This window comes from Scatophagus argus, chromosome 13 (genome assembly GCF_020382885.2).
Source record: "Scatophagus argus isolate fScaArg1 chromosome 13, fScaArg1.pri, whole genome shotgun sequence".
In the NCBI taxonomy this organism is placed as follows: domain Eukaryota; kingdom Metazoa; phylum Chordata; class Actinopteri; family Scatophagidae; genus Scatophagus; species Scatophagus argus.
In genome coordinates, this window is record NC_058505.1 from 12,997,684 (window position 1) to 13,021,631 (window position 23,948).

General features: G+C 42.3%; 4 protein-coding genes across 9 annotated transcripts; 2 read left to right on the forward strand and 2 right to left on the reverse strand.

The window, feature by feature from the left end:
• The first annotated feature begins 1,277 nt into the window (after positions 1-1,277).
• Positions 1,278-8,089, forward strand: chrng (cholinergic receptor, nicotinic, gamma). 2 transcript variants are annotated; one of them, XM_046408167.1, is made up of 12 exons: positions 1,279-1,433; positions 2,386-2,522; positions 2,616-2,660; positions 3,352-3,476; positions 4,323-4,478; positions 5,714-5,811; positions 5,916-6,116; positions 6,372-6,486; positions 6,584-6,698; positions 6,819-7,083; positions 7,182-7,315; positions 7,399-8,089. In XM_046408167.1, the coding sequence occupies exons 1-12, from the start codon at positions 1,370-1,372 to the stop codon at positions 7,579-7,581; spliced, it is 1,638 nt and encodes a 545-aa protein (XP_046264123.1). In that variant the 5' UTR covers positions 1,279-1,369; the 3' UTR covers positions 7,582-8,089. The 2 variants fall into 2 exon arrangements, with proteins under 2 accessions (XP_046264124.1, XP_046264123.1); XM_046408168.1 differs by lacking the exon at positions 4,323-4,478 and having other exon boundaries at positions 1,278-1,433.
• A 94-nt stretch (positions 8,090-8,183) lies between these two features.
• Positions 8,184-13,074, forward strand: LOC124069240 (phospholipid scramblase family member 5). Its single transcript, XM_046408172.1, has 9 exons — positions 8,184-8,435; positions 8,586-8,631; positions 9,679-10,006; positions 10,090-10,167; positions 10,567-10,759; positions 11,789-11,900; positions 11,981-12,080; positions 12,495-12,553; positions 12,741-13,074. The coding sequence occupies exons 2-9, from the start codon at positions 8,629-8,631 to the stop codon at positions 12,765-12,767; spliced, it is 900 nt and encodes a 299-aa protein (XP_046264128.1). The 5' UTR covers positions 8,184-8,435; positions 8,586-8,628; the 3' UTR covers positions 12,768-13,074.
• Positions 12,890-16,799, reverse strand: eif4e2 (eukaryotic translation initiation factor 4E family member 2). 2 transcript variants are annotated; one of them, XM_046408169.1, is made up of 8 exons: positions 16,642-16,799; positions 15,703-15,814; positions 15,489-15,623; positions 15,252-15,356; positions 15,018-15,170; positions 14,788-14,924; positions 14,057-14,132; positions 12,890-13,974 (listed from the first exon to the last, which is right to left on the reverse strand). In XM_046408169.1, the coding sequence occupies exons 1-7, from the start codon at positions 16,659-16,661 to the stop codon at positions 14,084-14,086; spliced, it is 711 nt and encodes a 236-aa protein (XP_046264125.1). In that variant the 5' UTR covers positions 16,662-16,799; the 3' UTR covers positions 12,890-13,974; positions 14,057-14,083. The 2 variants fall into 2 exon arrangements, with proteins under 2 accessions (XP_046264125.1, XP_046264126.1); XM_046408170.1 differs by having other exon boundaries at positions 14,784-14,924.
• A 99-nt stretch (positions 16,800-16,898) lies between these two features.
• On the reverse strand, positions 16,899-23,914 carry capn10 (calpain 10). 4 transcript variants are annotated; one of them, XM_046408165.1, is made up of 14 exons: positions 23,779-23,898; positions 23,551-23,672; positions 22,734-22,986; positions 22,207-22,338; positions 21,910-22,106; positions 21,510-21,739; positions 21,286-21,427; positions 20,887-21,053; positions 20,539-20,786; positions 20,254-20,456; positions 19,335-19,590; positions 18,720-18,913; positions 18,560-18,605; positions 16,899-18,008 (listed from the first exon to the last, which is right to left on the reverse strand). In XM_046408165.1, the coding sequence occupies exons 3-14, from the start codon at positions 22,875-22,877 to the stop codon at positions 17,979-17,981; spliced, it is 1,989 nt and encodes a 662-aa protein (XP_046264121.1). In that variant the 5' UTR covers positions 22,878-22,986; positions 23,551-23,672; positions 23,779-23,898; the 3' UTR covers positions 16,899-17,978. The 4 variants fall into 4 exon arrangements, with proteins under 4 accessions (XP_046264121.1, XP_046264119.1, XP_046264122.1 ...); XM_046408163.1 differs by lacking the exon at positions 23,551-23,672 and having other exon boundaries at positions 23,779-23,914; XM_046408166.1 differs by having other exon boundaries at positions 19,440-19,590; positions 23,551-23,863.
• Positions 23,915-23,948: the final 34 nt, after the last annotated feature.

Genomic DNA, 23,948 nt, shown 5'->3' on the forward strand with positions numbered 1-23,948 from the left:
AACACCAAATTGAAGTTGATGTAAGATATTCAAATTAGCTGACTGTAATGCTGCTAATCCTGCAGTATTTTGCTGCTGGTCTGGCAGTTCTGCCAAAACCCAAACATACTCTCACTCAAGACAGGTTTTCGATTCTGATGGGTTCCTTTTGAGACCCCTGCTTGACCTCAGTCCTCTGACCCTCTGAAAGGGTTTGCTTTTCCAGCAACACAACAGCTGCTGTACTGTTGCAATCAGTACTTCCCACCTCCTCCTTGTGTTCACTCCTCATTTCCAGGACGGGGTGTTGTAACTGGACCCAGTACTAGGCCGACCTTTTTAGTCTCTAATTGTCAGTCGTGTCGTCAAAGCTTTACAAGTAAAGACAGCTACTGTAGCCTGAGTAAGTGAAGGTTTTTGTGTTGTAGGCAAGTGTTGACTTTTTACTTCCTCACTGTGTTTTCCAAGTCTTGGCCAGTGATAGACTGAATGAGCCCAAATGAACCAAAGAAACTAAGTCCAAGTGCTAAAGGATGGATATGCAGTGATATGAGTCTAACAGCTGAGTAAACACATACACACATACTTCTGCTGCAAAGACATCAACTCCTGTCTATGGCTTATGTGTTTACGTGTGTGCTTGAAGTGTATCAAACCATGGCACAAAGTATTTTTCTGACGCTCACACACACAGATTAATGACATGCCAAAAATGTGCCCACAACCTCCACAAAGCCTGGTCCATCATCACAGAGGGTCTGCTGTAAACGGACAAGACTTATCACCTGTTCTCTTGTCCGCTGTACGGTTCTTTTAGGACACACACACACATGCGCACAGCTGCTGTCTCCTTCTCTTTATTGTCTAATCTTTCTGTCTGTAATCCTTTTACTGTAGGCAACACATTTAACCCCGACTTCGGATGGAAAAAGTTTTTAACTAGCTTATTATAGATCGCAGCTGTGCTAAATTTATGTTACTTGGCTCATATGGACCTCTGAATGACAACAGCCAGGTGCACTGAATGCAATGTCAGTACAGTGTGTGTTTTGATGGTGTACCTTAACACTGGGGGGCAGCCATGTACAATGACTAAACTATGTTCCTGTCATGTTCCTGGTGTGTGTGTGTGTTGTGACAGCTGGCTATGCAGTACTGGAAATACTCTCTTGGATTTAACTCTAACAATCATCAACTCCCCCAACAACCCCCAACCATTCCTGTAAACCTCAACCCACCCATTGGCCTGAGCTCCAACTTTGGTTGGGAGACACACACACGTGCATTCACACACACACACACACACACACACACAGTGCCAGCAGCTCCATCAAGTAGTGTCCATGTGTATCAGATTAGCAATCAGAGCATTGTCTCAGAGCACACGCTAATGGATTCTGGACCTCAGCTCTCTCCGTCACTCTTCATAAGAGTGTTTATGATTTCAGCCACAGGTAGGAACGCTGACTAATGAATTCGCTGCCACATTTAGTAGAAATTATACAGTATCTTGTGGGTTTCAAGGGCTAGTGTGGTATGAATCTGTAGACTCAATTTATCAGAATGAAGAGAATTAAGTACAACATAAAAGACTTAAAAATTTTCTTCAAAAGGGTGCATACTTTAAGTAATCACAGCTTCAATAGTGCTTTTATTTTACTCATGAGTAATAGTTAAATTATTCGTGCTGTGCCGTACTATGTGTATGTGTGTGTGTGTGTGTACTATCTAATACAAATCAGAAAAAGCCACTCGCACAGGTATTCAGCTTGTTTATTGTTGTTATTGTTGTTTGTCTTGTTAACTTGTTATTTTGTTTCATGTTATTATGCTAAATTGAAATACATAGAGAATGCCTCTTTTTCATTCCTCATGTGTTTGTACTCCAACAAGATCTCAACTGGAAATTAAATAAGGATCATGATTTATAAAGGTACTCCACTTGCTCTCATTACATGACAGAAGTAGCATCTTAACAGGGTCCCTCAGTGATTTATGTATTTTTGGGGGATGCACAAGAGGAAGATAAAAAAGATAATGGTACTAACTGAAGAAGCAGAGTCTGAGATATCCTGATTTTTAGTCCCTAACATGGGACAAGTGTCAAACAAAATGGACCTTACATGATGCAAATCAATAGGGTGTTTACGAAGACACAATTCAAATGTCCAGACCAGAGTAATGTTGTGTTTCGAGCCCAAGCCAGTACAGCCCTACTCACGTCATTATGACACGCTCAGGGTTATTTTTGTAAACTTTGCCAAGCTCTCTCCAGAGCCACAGGGAACATTATACCACTTTCTTCACGGGCTCAATAGTACTTTTAATGATGGGCAGGTTTTAGTCTTTCATGTTTTCTTGTCCTGACCTGTGTGTGTGTGTGTGTGTGTGTGTGTGGTTTCTCAGCATCAGCAGTTAACCTTGAAGGGGAACTTTTCAAGGATTTGATGAAGGGCTACAATAAGAACGTCCGGCCAATGGAGAAGAGCGGAGACGTCACTCGGGTCGACATCAAGATGACGCTTACCAACCTCATCTCTCTGGTGTGTCAAGTTCAGTCTGGTGTTTTGAGTTTATTGTGAGTGGTGGCATGGGTCTGAGAGTTAAAACTGTTGTTTTAAACTATTTTTCCTCAGAATGAGAAAGAGGAGGCCCTGACAACGAGTGTCTGGATAGAACTGGTAGCCATACACACACTTCATCTGCTGGCTTTTATAGCTGCTTTGCAATGTTTTAAAATAACATATTTGCAAGAAATTGTCAAACCCAAAGCATTTCAGAATGTAAATAATTTTCTTGCATTATAATTCCACAGCTTCTCAGCCTCTCCTCTTCTTTGTCATGTAGTATGAAAAAAGCCAATCATAGTCGAGTATTTTATTGATTAATTAAGTATATTTTAGACATTTTACTGCTGTCCCAGGTATGAGTAACAACAGTCCCTGCACACTGGGACAGTACAGTGGCTGTATTTGTATCACTGCATGTAAAATAATGATAGACAACATGAAAAGTGAAACCAAAACATTCCAATTGCACCTTTTGACTTTCTGTATATGTCATAAATCTCACTGAGGGGACAATAGCCAATCTTAAAACTCACTCAAATTTTTCCCACAAATAGCTTCTGTCATTTTAGGTGCTATCTATCACCCTGACATATGTTCAAGTGTTTTTCTAAAAAACTTGATCTTAATTTAGTTATTTGATGCTTTATAGATGTCAGTGAATTTTGCAGCCAGTAAGCATTTTATCAAACCACTTTCATACGTTGTTTCAGTAGTTCACATGTTGGAGTTTATAATGTGGTACATTCCCTTTTCCAGTGTAAATGGTTTCTGATTTATTGGGACAACTGTCCCTGGTGTCTAGCAATGGTGTGACTACAGGCTCCGATGGGACCAGCCACCCAGGTCAGCACTGTATGGTAACATCACCTCTCAGCTACGAGTCCCCTCCAAGAGCATCTGGCTGCCAGATATAATACTGGAGAACAAGTGAGTGTAACAACCTTCACACTGAAAAGCAATATTTTGTCTCAGCCAGTGAGCAGCTCACACACTCACAGTTTTCAAAGTGGTAAAATGTGGGACTGCTTGTGACAGTGGTATTTTTACAATGCGGTATTGCTATCTGAGTACATCTGAGTACTTATTCCGCCATGGTCAGTATTACCATTGTCTCACTTGCAACTATGAGTATCAAAGCAGAGAAAGCAATATTCATTCAAGAGAGTCCTGCTTTGGTTTTAACTCACCTTTGACTCCATAAAGTGTGATTTTGAGCAGATGTTACTTGCTTGGTGGATTTCTTGTTGAAATGATAGATATCAATGGTGGTAGTATGGCAGCTATACTATATTTTACTGGAGGAACACATGGGCAGATGTTTCAGAAACATATGATATTTCAGGGTCCACTGGGTGTTGCTGTTACATGATGAACTGACCAGGAAAGTTACTTACTGAATTAAAGTAACAAAGCTGTAGAAAAAGTAGAAAATAATGTATTGCTCGTAAATGTATGTTTAGCTTTAATGTGTGTGTTAATTTCATTTTTTGATTTGCTCGTCTTTTGATTTAGACATTCATTTAAGCTAAATTTAACATACTCACAAGAAGGTGCTACTCTCCTCCTCCTAGCATGAGCATTTGTCCAAGTTGCAGGTGCATTTACCAAATATTTTTACCAAGCTTTAATGTTGATAGGTGCTATGTATAAATACAATAAGTACAATACCTACAATGGTGGTACCTACAATGTATTGTATTGTACTGTATGTATTGTATGTGCAATGTGTATGAGTTTGAATACACCGGTACATCTCTTCTAACCTGTGCACAGTGTGGATGGACAGTTCGAGGTAGCACTTTACTGCAATGCACTGGTGTCTCCTAATGGCTGTGTGTACTGGCTGCCTCCTGCCATCTACCGCAGCGCTTGTACCATCACAGTCAACTACTTTCCCTTTGACTGGCAGAACTGCACAATGGTCTTCCGGTGAGTAGGGACAAGATTTGTTGGGATCTGAGCTCAGAGAAAGGCTTCAAATGTTCACAGCGTTGTAGCTACCACACCAGGTCATGTCCTCAGTATGGTTTTGATGAATTCAGGGTTTTAACAAGCTGAGGAGGAAGTTATAGTTACAGTCATGCACAGATTGCACATGGTGAAATTTAAAAGCTGATTCAAGCAAAAATAACAATTTGACATCTTTAGCTAAAACATTGAAAAGCACAGCATGTAAATTCAGTTATAACAGGGTCTCTCAGTAAAATCAAACTAAAAGACATACATGGGATCATGGGAGTTGTTGTCATTTCTAAACAAGCACTATTGCTGGTGAAGAAGCTGAAGCTGTCTGACATGACTCAAGCAGTGATGTTCGTGGACAGTTGACCAAATGAAAAGCATTATTGCCTTGAATAAAATTATGGATCCTCTGGGTTAAATTATTGTTGAAACATTTGAGATAATGTAAGCACACAACTCATCAAAATACATAACATTTTGTCGTCTTGACGTTTTAAAGCAGAATTGCTATGTATTTTATCTTTAAGCAGCATTCCCAAAGAGCTCTGTTTTGTCCATGGTTTTGGACCTCACTTCCAAACAGTGTCACCTTTGTGACTTTAGTCAGTTGACAGCTTCATCATCTGTAGTCATCGGTCTTCAGATGGCCATAATAACCTTTTACATAGTAACCTACTTACTAAAAACGCTATGCTGCTTCAGACAGAAGTGATTTGAGGACCAAGTCTGTCAACACTACTGCTTGATGGAAAATGCGTCATTAATTGTGCGTTGCTTGTGATTCTTCCCAGGAATGTCACCACAGATGCCCTTGTCCATAATACTGCAAATGCAAATACTGTCATCTTTAGACAGAGACTAAACAGGCATTTATTTAAATAAAAATTTAAAAGATTTTTTTAAAATTTTATAATTAAATTTAATACAGGGATTTAGCTCTCATCTACCAGAGATATATGCTGGAGGAAAATATATTTTGTTGAATCATGTTGATTAATCAAGGGAAACAAAATTAAGGGGAAAAAAATCTATAAATCTGCATTTTAGAAATTCGTCCTCTTGACCCTCAGTGCATGTCAGGTGTCTTTGTGTTTCGTACCAGTTTCTTTCAGTCATTGTCCCTTCTCACTGTGCTGTCTTGTAAAAGTGAATGGATGGTGTTTGTTGTGACTACAGGCTGTATGTCCTCTCCCTGTGTCCAGCTCCCAGACTTACAGCGCCAATGAAATCGAACTGGTTCTCAAACAGGAGGATAACCACACACTGGAGTGGGTGGACATTGACCCAGAGGCTTTTACTGGTATCACAACATTTAAATTTTGAATTATTGTTCAAAATAAAATTATGTTCATCTAAATGTGCAGTTAAAGCGGAGTGAAATTAGTCTAATTTTGCTGTTGTTAGAAAATGGAGAGTGGGTCATCAAACACAGGCCAGCTAAGAAGGTGATCAACAGTCAGTACACTAAGGATGAGCTGGAGTACCAGGAGGTGGTCTTCTTCCTCATCATCCAGAGAAAGCCCCTCTTCTATATCATCAACATCATCGCTCCTTGTGTGCTCTTCTCCTCCCTATGCCTCCTTGTCTACTACTTACCTGCCAAAGGTCTTCTTCCTTGCTTTGTGTATCTAAAAACCTAAACTTGGTTTTTCAGATTTCTGTTACAGCAACCTCATCCAAAATTTTCAAATTCAAGGTCAATAACTGATGGATTTCCAAGATCTTATCTTTATTATTTTCTCCAGAGATTCATGTGGTTGCTGACACAGAGGCTCTGACAGTTTACAATAATTATTAAGTATCTGTTTTCATTAAGACAAACCTCACCACCCTGACTGAATATTGGTTTGAGTTTTGCAGCGGGTGGTCAGAAATGCACCATGTCTATTGCCACTCTTCTGGGCCAGACTGTTTTCCTCTTACTCATCGCTAAGAAGGTTCCAGAGACTTCGAAGGCCGTGCCTCTTATTGGCAAGTAAGTTTGTGTGATCGCTCTAAGTTTTCAGTCCATCTACTCTTGATTTGAAGCAGCGCTGAAAAAGATGTGATTCTGATGTGACCTCTCACTGCAGGTATTTGATGTTTGTGATGTCAGTGACCATGATGGTAGTGATGAACAGTGTGATAGTCCTCAACGTCTCCCTCAGAACCCCAAACACCCACATAATGACAGACAAAGTCCGAAAGGTGGGCCTATGGCGTGACCAAAGCCTTTTGTAATTGTTATTTCCATTAAGCGGCTCTGAAAGAACATACTGTGAAGTCTGTTTGCCACCAGACCACCCTGTGACCCCGTTTCCTCTTCAGATCCTCCTAAACATCCTGCCTCGGCTGCTGAGAATGCAGATGCGACCCTGGACACCAAACAATGACAGCACCTCATTAGCTGGAAATGGTGAAGCTCCGGCTAAAGACGGAGATGGCGTCTTCTTGGTTCCCTGTCGACGCCGCAGCTCCATGACCCTCATCAACAAGGCTGAGGAATATGCAATGAAAACAGCTCGGTCTGAACTCATGTTTGCCAGACTCAAAGAACGTAATGGATTAATGAAATCAGTTTTGGAGAAGCTACGTGAGTCTTTGCACACGTTGTGCATGTGTTAGAGTGCACATGAAAGGGTGTTTGCCCTTGTAACTGAATGCATACCTGTGTGTACGTTTTGTACACAGATGATGGGCTGGAGGGAGGTACAGCTGAGCAGCTCAGTAGCAGCTTGGCAAAGGCCTCTCCAGAGCTGAAGAAGTGTGTGGCCTCCTGCAAACACATCGCTGAGACTGCAAGGCAGCAGAGCAACTTCCAGAACGTAAGATCTGTGTCTTAACAATTGCTTGTTTTCTTGGGTTTAAATCAGCATCACTGGTAATCTCTCATATTTCTGAATTCCAGGAGAATGAAGAGTGGTTCCTGGTTGCCCGGGTGATCGACAGGGTCTGTTTTATTGTCATGTCACTGGTGTTTTTTATTGGCACCATCGGGATCTTCCTGATGGGCCATTTCAACCAGCCTCCATCCTCACCTTTCCCTGGAGATCCCAAGATGTATCTGCCAGAGACAGACGTCCTGGGGTGAACCAAGAGAAAATGTCAAGAGTTTATCCCATTAACTGAAGTGGAAGTCAGTAATCTGTCACTAATGACAGGGACATGAAGAGGACGGAGAAGATACACCTGTGTATTTTCATTTGGTAATGTGGATCTGTAGGCTGTCAAAAATGCTTGTTCATGGTGATCATGGATCCACTGCACAGATGTGTGGACCCCATACTTGGTCCTTGTTGACACATGCTGGCATGAGCTGTGACTGATCGCCGAAGTTGAGAATGTTTTTGTGTAAGAAGAACAATTTCCTTCGCTGTTCCTGTTACCAGCTCAGTGTTTGCTGTAAGTTTACTTTCACACCTTCTCTTGACTTGATCAAATTCAAGGCTGTCACGGTAAACTGCATGAGATATTTGTTGAGCACACATTACAATTTAAATATTACCATTACTGCACACTGTCCAAATTGTATTTTGATGCATCAGCAACATTGTTTCTTGAAGCTTTTACTCTAATAAAACCTATTGAGTTAAATTGAATTGAACCGAGCTGAATTGAACTGAGCTGAACTGAACAAAAGCCAAGTGTGCCAAACGCATCCTTTTAAAAATAAAAGCGCTACTGTAATCTTGTGACCAAACGCTGTCAAATCTTTTAATGCTCCTGTGTTTGACACCTTTTTCAAGACACATACAGAGCAATGACACCCCCGAGGTTAACACCCGATTCAAAACACAGACCCACTGCACAGCCCCCCACCTCTGGAAGCAGGATTTCAATTACATGGCTGAGTGATGCCTTTCTGAGGCAACAAAAGGCAGATCCGGTTGGTTGGGATGGAAACAGAGTCAGGGGGTGAGACAGAGCTGGGGAACAGGAGTGAGAGTGAGCTCTCCAGACACACACACACACACAAAACCAAACATTACTACGTGAATATTCACACAAACACACAGAGATGGTAAGGGGGTTGTGCTTCACCCCTTGTGATCATGACAACTCCTGGATGTTTGCCTGGTCTCTTCTTTCTCACAGTGAAGATCATCAGAGACTGTAAGCACCTGGAGGTCCACCCCACATGGTGAGTGAGAGACTTTTAATGCTCTATCTGCTGTCTTTACACTCTGTAATTCACTGTCCCTATGGAGGATTTCAATTAGAGCTTCATTATGATGCTGAGATTATTTTTGTTGAGAGGGAACGTACAGTGCAGCTGCCAGAGTGGGACCAGACTGTGCAAGTTGAGTGTGTGCGTGATGTGAATAAAAAGGAGGCCTTCGCTGTGATGAAAGCACTTCATTATAACACAAGGCTGTTTATATCTACCAACGAGGTGTCTGAATTTGCTGGCCTGTTGTAGAGAACCTTGAGGGGAAATGTTATTCTGCACCTCCCCACTGTGAAATCAAAAGTCAACTCTTTTCAAATTTTGTAAGTCTTCATTTTGTCAAAAATGGTTCCATTCAACCTGTATTCTAAGGGAAGCTATTCATAGTTTTGAACTAAACAGAGTATGTCTAATTATTATTTAGTCTAGTGCACTGATTCCCAACCTGAGTGTTTGGACCCCCACAAGAGGATTTCCAAATTTTACTTTTCAAAACAAAATTCTGCTTATTTTTCTAAATTTTCTCATATTTTTTCACATTTTCTCCCATACTTTAATTGGAGTAAGAACTTTGTGAATGAACTATAATTCAAAAGCACACTAATGAATGTTCAAGCTTATAAATTGTGTAGTTTGCCTCTTTGGACTGACTTACATCCTTTGCAGTGATATTTTGCATCAGATGACTCCAAATTCTGCAGAATATTTCCATCTTGCTATGCACACCACAAAAGGTCAAACTTCCTTTGAAGTAAAATACATTTACACTTGGCTGATGTCATAGCAAGTAAGAATATTTTACTTATACACAGAATTTTCTAATTTAATCCATAAATGTAATATTTAGGGAATACGGTAACACACAATGGCTGGACTGGAAGTGATTAGTCTCCATTAGGACAATTTAAACACTGTTAGTTACATTTTCTATTGGCCCAGGCCTCATACATGCCCATCAGGCGGTATAACCTATAACTGTTTGTCATTGTCAAATAATTTCTCAGTCACATATATTTTCAGTTTCACACCATGTCAGCTGTGACCAATCAGCCTCTTCCCTTTGATCGGCTGGAGCGAGAGCAGCACATACAGATGATCTTCAGTGCTTTCAAGAACCGCCAGGAGCCTTCGTGTCAATGCCACATTCACTCGCCTGGACCCAAACCACAACAAACACCTCCTGAGTGGGAATCTCCTGGGACAAAGACGGAGAAAATGCAGCTACCAGGAAAAGCGAACACGCTGGGGGTGGAAGACCAGTTACCTGGAAGTGCGGCGGGATCACACTTCATGTCTGCACTGGAAACAGTCAGTCATATACATATCACCGCCCGGCCAGAGCTGCAAGGTGAGTAGGAGTTTCTGTGTGTAACTGGGCATACTTGCAGTTCAGAGATTTGTCTGTTTTAAAAGAATGAAGTGTCATTGTAGGTCCACAGTGTGTTCCCAGGAGGATCTACAGCATCACCACAGGAGGCAGTAGGTTGCAGTTAATTGTGGTTGTGGAAGGTACTGATCCCTGTTTCACTTTCATGTGTCTTATTCCCATCTGCATCTCATACGAGAAGAGACTGAATGATAAAGTTAAAGTTAAAGTTAAAGTGACATATTTTGTCATTGGAGGGAACTCACTCCAACGAAATTTGTTCTCTGCATTTAACCCACCCAAGTGACGTGCACACACACACAGCAAACCCGGGGCAGTGGGCGACCGCGTGCAGCGCCCGGGGAGCAGTGGGGGTTAGGTACCTTGCTCAAGGGTACCTCAGCCATGGACACCGGGACGGGGAATCGAACCAGCGATCCACCGGTTACGGGTCCGACACCCTAACCGCTGATCCACGACTGCCCCATGATGGTGTGTTTCAATATATTCTCAGCCTCTCCTTGATCTCTCCCTCCTGTCAGAGACCTCCTGTGTGTGTCTCCAGTGTTGCGGTCCAGCTCGGGCCTGTACTTTGCTGGGCTACGACAGTCAGGACCGCCAGGTCTTTTATTTTGAAAGGCCCCTAAGGGTGGATGCCTGCTGCTTCGGCTGCTGCCTGATGGAGATGAGGGCCTACACACCTCAAAAACATCTCATTGGCACCGTATGTCAGAGGTGGGTCAATCGTAATCTGTTTCTGTTGGCCTTGTCTAACTTATACAATGGAAAGTACATTTACTCAAATAATAACAATATGGTGTTTGTTGTACTTGATAAAATATTATTTTTTATGCTCTGTCATATTTCTGCTCCACTACATCACAGAGGGGTATATTGCTCATATTTTCAGTCTTTATTTAGTTAGTTATTAGTTGGGTAAAAAGCATGATGATAGCATGTTCTGTCTGACAGGTGTTGCTGTTAAAATTTAAAAGATCACTTTTCATGCTTCTTGGCATTGAGTGAAAGAACCCATCAACCCTTCAACCCCCTCACTATCAGAATCCTGTCCCAGCAATCTTAATACCCTACATTCTCAAAATGAGCATCTTGTCACGTGAGTCTTTTTTCCATGTCACTGCCTGCCTCTGGCGACCCTGAGCCACTAGATGCCTAGCCCTGTCTGTAAATAGCAGTGAGAGCCTTTTCTGTTCCACCCAGTGAGGGCGTAGTTTAAACCTGGGAGAGTTAATACACAAAACAGCTGTCAGAACAGAAACACGCCTGGGCTGAGAGGGAAGGAATGCGACATCTTTCCTAATGGGAATGTTGGCTAGTGGGAGGAATGGTAAAACCCATATCTCCTGAAATACTTCCTTCTTCATCTGGCCTAAATCTGACTCCAGTGTTTGCTGGAGTGCCTGTGCATTTGTGTGTCAAATTTAGAGTTTTCCACAAGCATCAACGTTGATGACGTTGTGTCCAATTAAGATGGACCTGGCAGACATTTCAGTGACCAGAGATCAACTTGGTATAAATATTCTCTCAGTGGGGCCTAAATAAAGCATGCCCCAATTTGAACTCCTCAAACACCAAGCAAACAGTGATTTCGGTGCTGCAGAATCATGACAGCTGAAAATGCGATCAACCAAGCATCAAGGCTGGGCTGCACCAGCGTGTGAAGTACTGGCCAGTGTTGTTTATTGTATGATTATGTAAGAAAATGTGCAAAAAATAGCAGAAATTGGCTGACTATGTTTTCAGGTGGAGCATGTTCACCCCTCTCTTGGAAGTGTGTGATGCAGATGGAGCATCTAGCATCAGAATCCAAGGCTCCTGCTGTCCATGCCGCTGTTTCTCCAACCAACAGTTCCAGGTAGTGATATTTAAATAACCTCAAAAAACAGTTCTCAAAGTCTATTTCACTTAGTGTGTTTTGCTTTTAATATGCACCAGATTGTCTCCAACACTGGGGAAAAAATGGGCACAATATGGAAGAAGTGGCCTGGCTTCAATGAAGAACACAACATGGACCATGAATATTTTGGGTTGGAGGGTGAGTTGTTTTTTTTTTTTTTTGTTTATTCCTCATTAAGTGGTTCCCAAACTTCTGTCACACATCCCTTGTGAGGACAAAATAAAGCCAAGTTGAATTTGATTAAGGTAATATTATTAAGGGCATAACCTGTATATGATACACATCACATTTTTCTCTCGATTGCCGTGCTTTTTTAACAGTACACATTTGGACTTGTCATAGCAGGATCAAAACAGGTGTTACTAATGGCATTACTACAATGCAATGCAGCAATCAGCTGTAAATTAATCATGTACACCACATAGTTTGGGAACTAGAGTCATGAAGTATTTTTAATTTCACCAGTGTCTACCTTTGAGGTACCCTCTACCTTGTATACTGTTCCCATTTCAAATGCATAACTGTGCCTCTTCTAAATCTTCACTCTTCCAGTGCCACTGAGTATGGAGTCACACACTAAACTGCTGCTGCTGGCAGCCACCTTCTTGTTGGTAAGCATCTGAATTTATTTTAGAAACTCTTACTGGAACTTAATACCACCATAGTCTTTTAATATTAATAGCAACACCTGTTCTCTTTCTACTATGACACATAAAAATGATTGCTATGAAAAAATTGTTTATCTAATTAAGTTCCCTCACTGATGAACTCAACCTGATTTCACTGTTTTCTCTCCAGAATCACATGTTCTTTGAAATGAGCTGACTGATGCACAGGATCAATGAGCCAAGTTGGTTGGTGGAACCAGAGACTGCAACATTGAATTGTGTTTGTAAAACAGCATAGTTGCAGCATACATTCATGAAAGAAAATGACAGTGAACCAGCTTTAGCAGCAGATGCATATTTGACATTTATTGCTATAATCCATCAGGTGTGAATCCAGCAGAATTTCTTCACTTTTGATAAACACTCATCATCACACCACCAAACATGGGCAGCATAACAGTTTTTCAACAAACTATAGATGCTTTTTTTTTTCCAAACAAAATATACCCCTTCCAAAGAATTAAGAAAAATTGTAACAGACCCTGACCTTGGGCCCAGTGTCATTTCTTTGACTGAGTGAAGATCAGTATTTCAGAACTCCTATGCACATCTGTTGAGGACATTAAAGCAAAACCCATCCCTTGGATTCTTTAAAGGTGGGGTAAAAACAAAACAGAAGGGAAAACTGGTTTGGGTCGGGCTCGAGGCCAGGCACAGTGATTTAGGCAGCTTGGCAGTCCATTCTTAAGATGCCGGTTATACAACCTTCTGCCCAGCACAGGATGGTCCTCATCCTTTGGGATTCAAATTCCAGATCAAAGATGGAGAATCATTGTCGATTCAGTTAAGTGATCTTTGAAATGGACTGTATGTACAAATATATCATACACAATAGTAATTATTCTAGTTCGAAATGACCAGAGGCAATGTAGTTAAAATACAGCACTGTAATAAAATAACATCTACCTGCAACCCTGTTTGAGTCCCAATAAAACAGATCAACACAAACAGCATTAAGTGTGATGTTATGTTAGGCAATAAAATCAGATCTAATACTATAAGATTGGTTTTGTTGTATTTTGTCAAGTACACTTTGTTGACACCCAATGAACTGATCAGCAAATACCAGTCACATAACCTCCCTCTGGTGGCAAGCTAACGGATGTTACAACTTGCATTAAAAAGGAAAAAAAAAATGGAGGCTTTGTTTTTCTCTGGTCGATTGAAAATAACGCATTTTTCTCTCTTCGGCTTGGTTCAGCGTTCTGTTGACAGGCTCTTCTGTTCATTTTCATTTTGATACTAAGAAGGAATGGTCTTCTTGCCTCTGTTCCTGTCTTCATACTATACAGTGCCAATCCATGTAAACGTATCCTTTTCTGGACTCGCCATCCACCATCACATAAACACACACCTGCACAACACTACAAACAGAGACCAACAACATTATCATAAGACAAAGTGTATTAGTGAATCACCGCTGACGAATGTAGCAACAGTTGTTACCCTTGCAGAAGTTCTCTGTGTGAGGGGCTAACGTCCACCGCTAGCATTCACCAGACCATGGAAGTCTTCCCAGGCTCTGCAAACAAAAAGTGGATACAGCACTTCACTATTCAAAGTAAAAAAAAAAAAAAAAAAAAAAAAAAACAACGCCACACACTCCTTTGATATTTTTGTGGGATTTTCAACGGGAAAATCCCAAATGCATCATTTTACGGCAAAAGCACATGAAACACGTTAACACGAGGCTGCATTTTATGGTCCGTCTCTTTTAAAATACACATCAACAAATGATCAAATAGTATAAAAAAATATTTTTGCAGTTTCTTTATAGCTTTGAAAGTTGTAATCACAGCATTTAATTAGTAAATCATAACTAACAAAGAAAAAAAAATTGTGCAATCCTCCAAAGCAGCACGGTAACTAACAACTTTTTTCATTATTGTTTAGGACATTTCTTGTTTTTAACCTTAATGTTTCTATGAAATGTCAGAAAACTAGAAAAATGTGAAAAATCATAACTTCCCAGCAGTCAATATTGAAGTTATTCAACTAATAATAGTCTGAAACCCAGAGAAGCTGCATCTAGCAAATATTTGGAATTGCTGCTTGACAAATACTACTAACTAAAGACGTTTGTGAGCATGGATACATTTATATGAAAGATAAAGAGATAGACAGGGAAGAGAGAGGGGGACTGAAGAAAAAATAATAAAACGAAGAGACATACATACTTAATGCTGTCTGTGTGAGTCTTGTACTCCATGATGGTGTTGGGAGGCAGGTTGAGGACTCTGCGCAGGGTGTCTCTGATGCGGGCTGTGGTCGCCTGGTCGCTAGCGGTTTTGTTCCAGATGGAGATGATGTCCTCCTGGATAAGCAGAGAAGCCATGGCTGAGTACACTGAAGTAGGCAGTGCGTGAACAGGTGAAACTGGTACTTGTCTGTTTCTGTGGCCTTTTACCTGGAAGCGTACTGACACCACAGCCCCGCAGATCTCCTCTCCCACCATGAACTGCTCCCCGAGCATGGCCAGGATCAGGTTCTCCCAGCACCGAGACGCCAGGCCTTTTCTCAGACGGATAATCCACTTTCCACCCATTTTATTGGCATCATCCTGAACAAAACACAGGCACAGTTTCAGAATGACCTTTCAATATAAAATATAGATTTAGCAAATTATAAAATGAGAACCCACCTCCCACATTGGTTTTATACCCTCCTTGAAGAGGTGGAAGTCGCTATGGCCCGTCAGGTCACCTGGCCGGATCATGTGACTATAGAAACGCCAGAACTGCTCCACCTTGGGAAGGAGAAGAAATCAGCAACTGTGGGAGTCAACATGTATTTGTATTCCTAGATTGGACTTGTGTCTAAGAGATAAGGTGCTATCTAGCGTATTTCCTCTCTGAAGAGGTCACGAGAATCAACATACCGAGGCGAAGCTGCCAATCTGCTTAATGTTCTGTTCGTAGCTCTGAGTACTGGCTGGTCTACCCGGGGTGCGTCTGGAGTACCAGAAGGTGTAGTTGTATTGAAGAGGGTGCTCTCCTGCACCTGGCACCACCATCTGCAAAGAACAAAAAAATGACTTCACCCTTCAGTTAAAGGTGCTGAAAACCAACACGAGTCGCTCTTAGTCGGCTCACCTTCTTCTTGGAGATATTCTGTTCCTTGTCCTCGTCTTCAGTTTTTTCCTTCTCACTGTCTTTCTGTGTGCCTTGGTCCTGGTCGTGGTCTCCACTGTCATCATCTTTCAGACTGGATTTGATGGAAACATGAGCAGCAAAACAAAACATGTTTGAGTGGACTACATTCCAGCTAAGGAATGACAATTAGGCACACGGAGCTAACGTGTTGAGCGTTGAACTTTGTGGTTATTAAGGAAGCTGTAATTTGTTGTGCTGCTGAACTGTACTGCTACGTTTGGTATTTGTAATATTTTGAGTGCCGCCCTCGATATAAACGAGAAAAACAGAAACAATTTCGACAAAAACTGAGCATTAGGTCTGTCATGAAGATACGATTTACTGCATAGCTGCAGCATATGTTTTGGCTCAAAAACACTGCCAACTTTCCCTTGCCAGCTGCTAGGATGTCGACTGTTAATGATAGACACGGCCGTACGTCCACTTCAACTACTCTGACCGCGAATAGCCTACAACACACTGTTAGCTATCTCGGCGTCAGTTAGTAGGGTTGTGAGAGGCCAGATCAAGGCGAGAACTTGCGCGCCTTCTTCCGCCTCTCAACAACTGCCACACCGAGGATTCGGGGCCTGTCCGCCTTCCGCAAAGCTAAGCTACAGCTAGCAACACAGCACCTTCGCCTTTATAAAACACTACTGAATTCTCTGTTGATACTTCCGTTCGTTGTAAATACATCTCTGTGCGTTGACCTCGCTCTCATATGGAGTTTATAAGCATAAACAGAGCATGCAGAGCCATGCAATAAAGCTGACACACCTCTCTTTTCACACACCACAGCTTTCATTAACGTTACCCCCACCCCCATCCCCGGTAAATTCGCAGCCACGACGGGGAACCCACTCTTCGGCAGATATCCCACAGAAACTTTGGATTACTCACGCGTCAAATTTGTTGTTCATTATTTTCTAGATGGGAGCCTTTCGGAGTCCGATCACAGCCTCCTGAATTCCGCAGGAACGGCGGCGCGCACATGTGTACGCGCACGGCGTGCGGTGGTCGTGGTGATGAACGTGGAGCGCTCAAGGGTGACACAATGGCTTTCTTCAGTTTTGCACCACATTGATTCATTTACATTCACTGGAGTAAAACGTGGATGACGCACAGAAAGAAAAAAAAAACACCTCAAAATATGGAAGTTATGTTTGCACATTTTATTCAAGGCATCTCTTACAATTGTCTCTCAAACATAAATACACAGAACAGTACCAATCAGTTAATCATAGCTTATAAAAGTCTCTGTTAGCACTGGCTCAGATTAATAATCAGAAACCCTGTGATTTTCACACACAGATATGGTTGTGAGCAGGCAGACACACACCACCACACACACACACACACACAGCCTCAACACAGAAAGGACTGGCAACTTCTTCATATGAACCGGCCTCTTCTGATGTGCCGCAGCCCTTGTTTCATCCCTTCCATCCATCCGCTTGTCATCTGTCCTCGCGGCAACTTCAAACCGTGGCTGAGTTCAGGTCCAAGCTGAGCTGTGGACCGAGTCTGGAGGGACTAAAGGGGAGCTGGGGCAGAGAGGATGGAGTCAGGAAGTACTTCTTTAGGCCAGGCCTGACTTTACCGTTGGTCTGGATGGTGAGCAGGTTTGGGATCGAGGGACTGACGAAAGACTCATGTCTGTGTCTAGAAACAAACAACACAATCTAGGTAAGGAAGAGTGTCTGTTGGCCAGGGATGGGAAGAAACTTTGGGATGGTATAGCACGGTATGGTGTGGTGCGGTTTGGTTGGCTCTGCTGTCGTAGACCATCCCCTCGCCCCTTGCCCCCTGTGCCTCTGTGAGGACCTTCATGAGAGGACCCTTTGTTCAAAGCCGGCAGGCACACCAGTGAGTGAATGAGCAAGAGCAGCGGCGGCCTTCTTCAATGGCGGCTGTTTGTTTACACCAGCCAGTCCCGTCATACTTCATTAGCAGCCCAGCCCACCGACAACCTCTGATGTCCTAATCGCCGATGAGTGTGTGGCTGCCCAACAGCCCCGAGCTTCAGCAGTTCAGGATAAAAGGGTTTCTGGGATTCCCGACACACACATTCCCACTAAATCTGCCTGCCTGCCTTCTCAGCCACTGGTGGTACACATACATGCACACACATACAGCCTCCATGGTGAGGGCTGATGGGAGAAACGGTTCTTTCATCATGGGCCAAGAGGCACAGGGAGGTGAGGCGACGTCAGCGGAGCAGCAATAGTCCCAGAGAACTAGCTTTGCATCACAGAGATGTGAGAGATCTGCCACCAAGAAAGACATAAAAGCAAGATAAAGCGATTATTCAGTGCTGCCATCTTCTGACCATGATCACAGACTTAAAACAAAAGGATTTAAGGGCAGATATGAAGTAAGTTTTTGCACTAAAATGCCCTCAAGAAAGGATTTGTCGACCAGTAGTACAAACCAAAAGACATTCATTTCACAATGATATAAAACAGAAATAAAGGTAACCATCAAATTTGAGGAGTTAAAAACACTTATGGCTCGTACATGTGTTTGATAAATGGAGTTATGACTATTAGTGATTATTTCAATTATTGGAAAATAATTTTGTGTAGATCAACTGCTCACACTACATACATTTTTGTTGGAGTTATACTCTTATGTGGGTTTAAAATGTATTAGTTGGTATGGTTTTTATGTTAATGTTTTACTTGGTTGTGTTCCTTTATTTTGAAGTGAAATTGTATCATGGAGAATATAAGGGTATGTTTTGTTCTGCACATGACCATGAGGAAGGCCCCATGACAATGACGAAATAAAACTTTGTCAACTTTTCCAGTGAACTGACCTCCCGAATGGCTCGCCCAAGCCTCTCCTGGCTTTTCACCACTTTCCTAAAAGAGACATGCATCATTATTTCTGACAAAGATACAATAATGATACCTGAAGCTCTTGCTATTAGATAAGTAATCATGTGATTAGAAGATTAAGGGCAAAGGAACAGAGACCTGTGTATTCTGCGAGCAAGGCTGAGAGTGAAGTTTGCCGAGCAGTCAGGCTGGTAAGTGGACGGCACTATGGTGTAAGCTCCAGGAGAAAGACAGCAGGCCATACTGACATCCTGGGTGTAGCAGTGAGGGACACAGCTGGCCACAGGATCCTCATCCCTGGATAACATCTGCTCGGATCGTCCTTCTAGAGACTACAAATGTATAGTGAACATAAAATGCTCAGATACTGTAGAATAACAATCATTAGCTAATTTATCATGCTAAATATCAAGAATGTTAAGTTTGTGCCAACTGTCTAAGATATGTGCTTCTGTATGAAGTTGCGGTTTTAGACATCCACTACAAGGGAAGTCATTCATTATATTACTTCCTGATTGTATCATTGTGACAAAAGCATATATGTAAGATTTCTCTTATGTTTATTGTTATTTCATTGTATGTAATGATTTTGAATGTTTGTTTTGATTGTGTTGGGACAAGCACAAGATAGTTGTTCAGCCAACACTCCGCCCTTTTCAGAGGGTGGAGGCTGATTAATGTCAACAATCTCCTACAAACAAATCATGTAAAAACAGGAGTGCTTGTTTTTTACCCCCCAATTTCATGTTTGACCTTATAAATGTGGAAGCCGATAGGGTGTAGATCAGTGTCAGGGCGGCTCTGGTGCAGGGTGATCCTGACATTAACTCCTGACGTCACTGCTGACTCATCACACACTGTAAAAGGGAAGTATGGGTTCTGCCAGTGAGACTGGAAGTTCCTGCTTCCACCGGCCGTTTTTCCCTCCAGCCATGAGCCCTGGAAGTAACTGGTTTCCCATTCTCCATCTGTTGTCAATGGCAGTGAAGGTGCTGGGTTTTTCACGGCACTGAGGAGGAATGAATGAATAATTCAGTTTTTTTCTGTTTTATGGTCACAGAACTTTACATGGTGTACCATGGAGGCAGGGAAATACATCCAAAGTCCAATGTGAACAATGAGTGTGGTAACAGTTGGAACAGTGCAAAATCATGAAAAGCTTTATTTTATTAGTTTATCTTTAAATGGTGTTTTTAAAATTGACCAACAGATGTCACTATTTATTTACTGTCATTCATTTTTATAAGAAATCACAGAAATAAAAAAAGAGTATGTGCATAAATTCATGAATCTCAAATCAATGCACAATTTTCATGTTTTTGTTTTATTTCGGAAGAACACACACATTGATATCTCAGAAAAATGTGTTAAACATAATCTGTTTACATCACATTCAGTTAATTTGTGTATCTAAGTTTAATAATGTGAGAGGATGAATTAATCAATTTTAGGCAAAAATGATTCCTTTTTCTTTTTTATCCTGTTTAATGCACCATAGAATGTAACAACCTAACACAACTTGCACTTGTACAGAACTTGTACAGTACATCTGTAAGGACCTCGAAGTTCAAATTTTATAATTAAAAAAAACCTAACCTGGATGTGCTGCATGTTTCTAACAGCATTTTTACATAGATGAGTTTAATTTCTCCTCCCACGAATTTGTCCTTACCTGAGGGATGAGGAAGAGGAAGTAAAGACCCTGATGAGAAAGCGGGCCTCAGCTCCTGTCTGGTAGGTGCTGGGGATCAGCAAGTAGTATCCAGGCTCAAGCTGTCTATGGAGGACCACCTCTCTGTCATACACGTGGCAGTCAGTAGAAGCGCAAGGAGGTTTGTTCAACATCCGGCTTAGGTTGAAACGCTTCTTCTCCACCTAGAGACAGAACAAAGCACATGGAACACAACGCAAAGACACAAACACAAACATTTTCTCTCCCTCAGATGATAACACAAACCTTCCACATGTGTAGAGCTATAGCCTGGTAGTGCTGGTGCTTCGTGTTCTCCAGTGACGTTTGTGTGTATTTCTCTGGGTTTTTCCATTTTCTGTGCTGTAACAGAGATAACAGAACCTCTCCTCTCTCACACATTTTGAGCCAAAATTTAGGGTTGCTGCTGTAGCTGCTGCTGTTTCTGCTGCCACCAGCTGAGTGTCCTTTTATCCACCGGCCAGCCAGCTGATGGCTGTGTGTCAGCAGATTTCCTGTCAGACAGGAAAGTTGTTAGGATTAAAAGGGTGTGATGGATTATATGCTTAGTGATTGTACGTTTCAAACGTTCTTTTGCAGAATAAGGAGAAGTACCAGTATAGATGCTCTGTAGGTGTCCCTCATCACTGATGGGGTAACCCACTGTGACATCATCAAACTGGGACAGGAACTCAGTCTCATCCAACCAGAACTCGCCCTCAGCCACCCTGGATTGCAGGTCCAAAGCAGAGTTTGGGTCGATGGTACTCCAACCCACACCACTGGAGAGAGAGAGATTGTGATTGAGTACAGAATGGACCTGAATCCAAAAGATGAGACCTGCCTGCACTTACTGACTTGTGGACAACCATAGACATGTGGGACTGTGCAAAAAACAATCTGCAAGGTGCTTTCAAAAGACATCTGGGTTCAGCAAAACTCTTTTTGACGTTACACAAAGCTACCACAGACAAATTTTAACTCTGGCACTCATAAGGAGACACACATGCCTACCTCCCTATCCACGCCCCTCCCCAGCAGCATCTTCCCCAGGGGTTTCTGATCCTGAGCAGGAGTACTTTGCTACCTGACAGCGTCTTGACATCCAAGCTCTCCATGACAGTCAGTGCATGGTACTGACCTAGCTCACTGGCACCTAGAACATTTGCAGAGGACATCAGGAGACGTGATACAGGATCAAAATGACTTTTATCTGCACAAAGCTCTTTGTTCCTGACCTCCAGGATTGCTGTGGGTGGAGCAGCTGATTGCACATTTGTCCTTCAATGGATACAGAAAGTTCAGGTCCAGCCTTCTCCTCCTGACCTGGTCGCTGTCCTGTTCTGGTCTCTGCTCCTCCTCTGACCCAACATCCCTCAAGCTCCAATGCTCTGCCAGGCCCCCGGTCAAATCCACCAGAGCCTCAGACACCTGCCCTGCCCACAGTCGCTCATATGAGCCATGAAGTCTAGAGACGACAGAAGGGACAGGAAATGGGATTTCCAAATTTCACTTAACATATGCTGCTGGAATTATATGTACATTTTCAAAAGTACCACCAAGAAAACCTCTCCTAGATCAATTTTTAAAGCTGGTGAAACTAAGAGACAAGAAAGGGAGATCCTACAGCTTACTAACTTTGCATAGGCCTTCTCCAGCAGGGCTACCCAAAAGACAGTGGGGGAGTGGCAGCGTGAGAAGCAGAGAGTGGAGTTTATACAGGGCAGGCGGTCATCGATGGTCACTTCTGTCCAGAGTCCCTGCTGCCAAAAACATAACTGGAAGGAGCCCCTGTACCTGCTGTCACCCCACTGAGGCTGGCCTGGAGGCAACACCTACAGAGAGTCACAGACTAAATCAGTGCAGCATTGTAGGTCACAGAGTAGCTAATATGCTCATGACTCGCTTATTCACAGCAGCCATTTGTTGCCCTACCTTGTTCAGTAGATGTTTGTTACTGAGCAAGTAGGTGCAGGCACAGAGAAACCAGCAATCCCCTAATAAACCTTGTTTGGCATGACCCAGGCTGATGTTGTCAGGGAAGAGGGCAGGTGAATGGCAGATCTCCTGGAGGAGTGAAATAGACATAAAAGAAGAATGAGACTTGCCGACTCACACACGCCTTGCAATAACCCTGGGATTTGGGTTTTGGAGAACCAGAAGAAGGTCAGGGTTTCTCACAGTACCGTCTTGTCACTTTGCAAGATGTTACATACATTTGCTTATTGTGAAATACTGGCCGGTAAATTTGGAACAGTTCATAATCAAATCAACCACCTGATGAGGGAAATCCTCCTTTAGCTGAACAGATTAACCCGTGAAGGTGATGCAAATAAACTGGTTGCAAGCCAAAAATTCACACGAACTTAATGACACCAGATATAAATCTTTAATCCATGACGAAACAAACACAGCAGGAATTAACTCTGGTATTTCCCATCAACACCTGAACTAGGTCTGACCTGTGGGCGTAGCCAGGTGATGTCCCCCTGCAGCCCAGCGATGGCCGTGGAGCTGTTGTAGAAAAGGGAGGTGTCCTCAGCGGGGAAGTCCGGGTCCTCAAACAGAAACTCGCCTCCACACTCTGCCTTGCCCTCCTCTTTCATGGTTCCTGCTTCTTTCCAAACTTGATCGTACCTGCTGGCAGATGAATCTCAGCCAGCTGTGATCATCCTTGATGCCTCCATGTACCTTTCACACTTGTAGCTATCACACCTAAAAAAGAAATAGTTCTGTGTGTATTTCAAGGAATCAAGGAATCAAGGAACTTTATTGTCATACCAGCTCACATTCACATGTTTATGGTATGAAATTAGGACTCAGGTCCCAGGAGCAATAAGTACACTATATAAAAGTTTTGTGTAAAGATCATAGGCAAAATCAGAAATGGATGTATGAAGAAAAGTGGAAACTTATTTATCTGCTATTACGTAGAGATTTTTTCTCTTTTCTTCTTTGTATTGTGTTTTTACATGTTATTTATGATCAAATCAAGCAATAAAAGTTCTCCCTCATGTTTCTCACTCACAAGTCGTCAAATACTGACTTATTTAAGTGTTATGATACATATTTTACACCGTTGAAGGAACTTAAGCAAAGGTGTCCTTTAGGAGAAAAGCTACGATTATTTTTTAACGGTTAGGTTATCCGTTTATTAACAAAAAAGTAACATAATCGAAACACAAAGACAAGCTGTATTAATATATCTCCATGACGAAATGTAATGCTGAAAACAGAGTAGGTAATTATGTGGCTCCCTTTCATGTTTCTGTATCTTACCTCTTTCCACTATTAAGCATCTTTCCCCTCGCAGTTTTCATTATGACACTGCGGCTAACCGCTAGCTTCAACTAGCTTGTATAGCATAGATGTAGCATCTCCGTATCGCTTCATCTTATCAACTATAACCACAACCACAACGAGATTTTATCCAGAGGCATTAAAGATTTCGTTCTGACAAACAATTAAATGAAACCCAAGCATCTTGTTGAGTGTAAAAATACGCACAGTCTCTTCCGGTTGTACATCCTGTCGGTCATTCATAAAGTGAATCCTTCCTGTGCTGCCGAACACCCCGCCACCTGCTGTTGGTTCAGTGAATTACACACTGCATGCTCAGAGCCTGCGCACCGTTTGCTTAGCGGCAAGCCAGAGTGTATTTGCTCAAATTCTGTCCT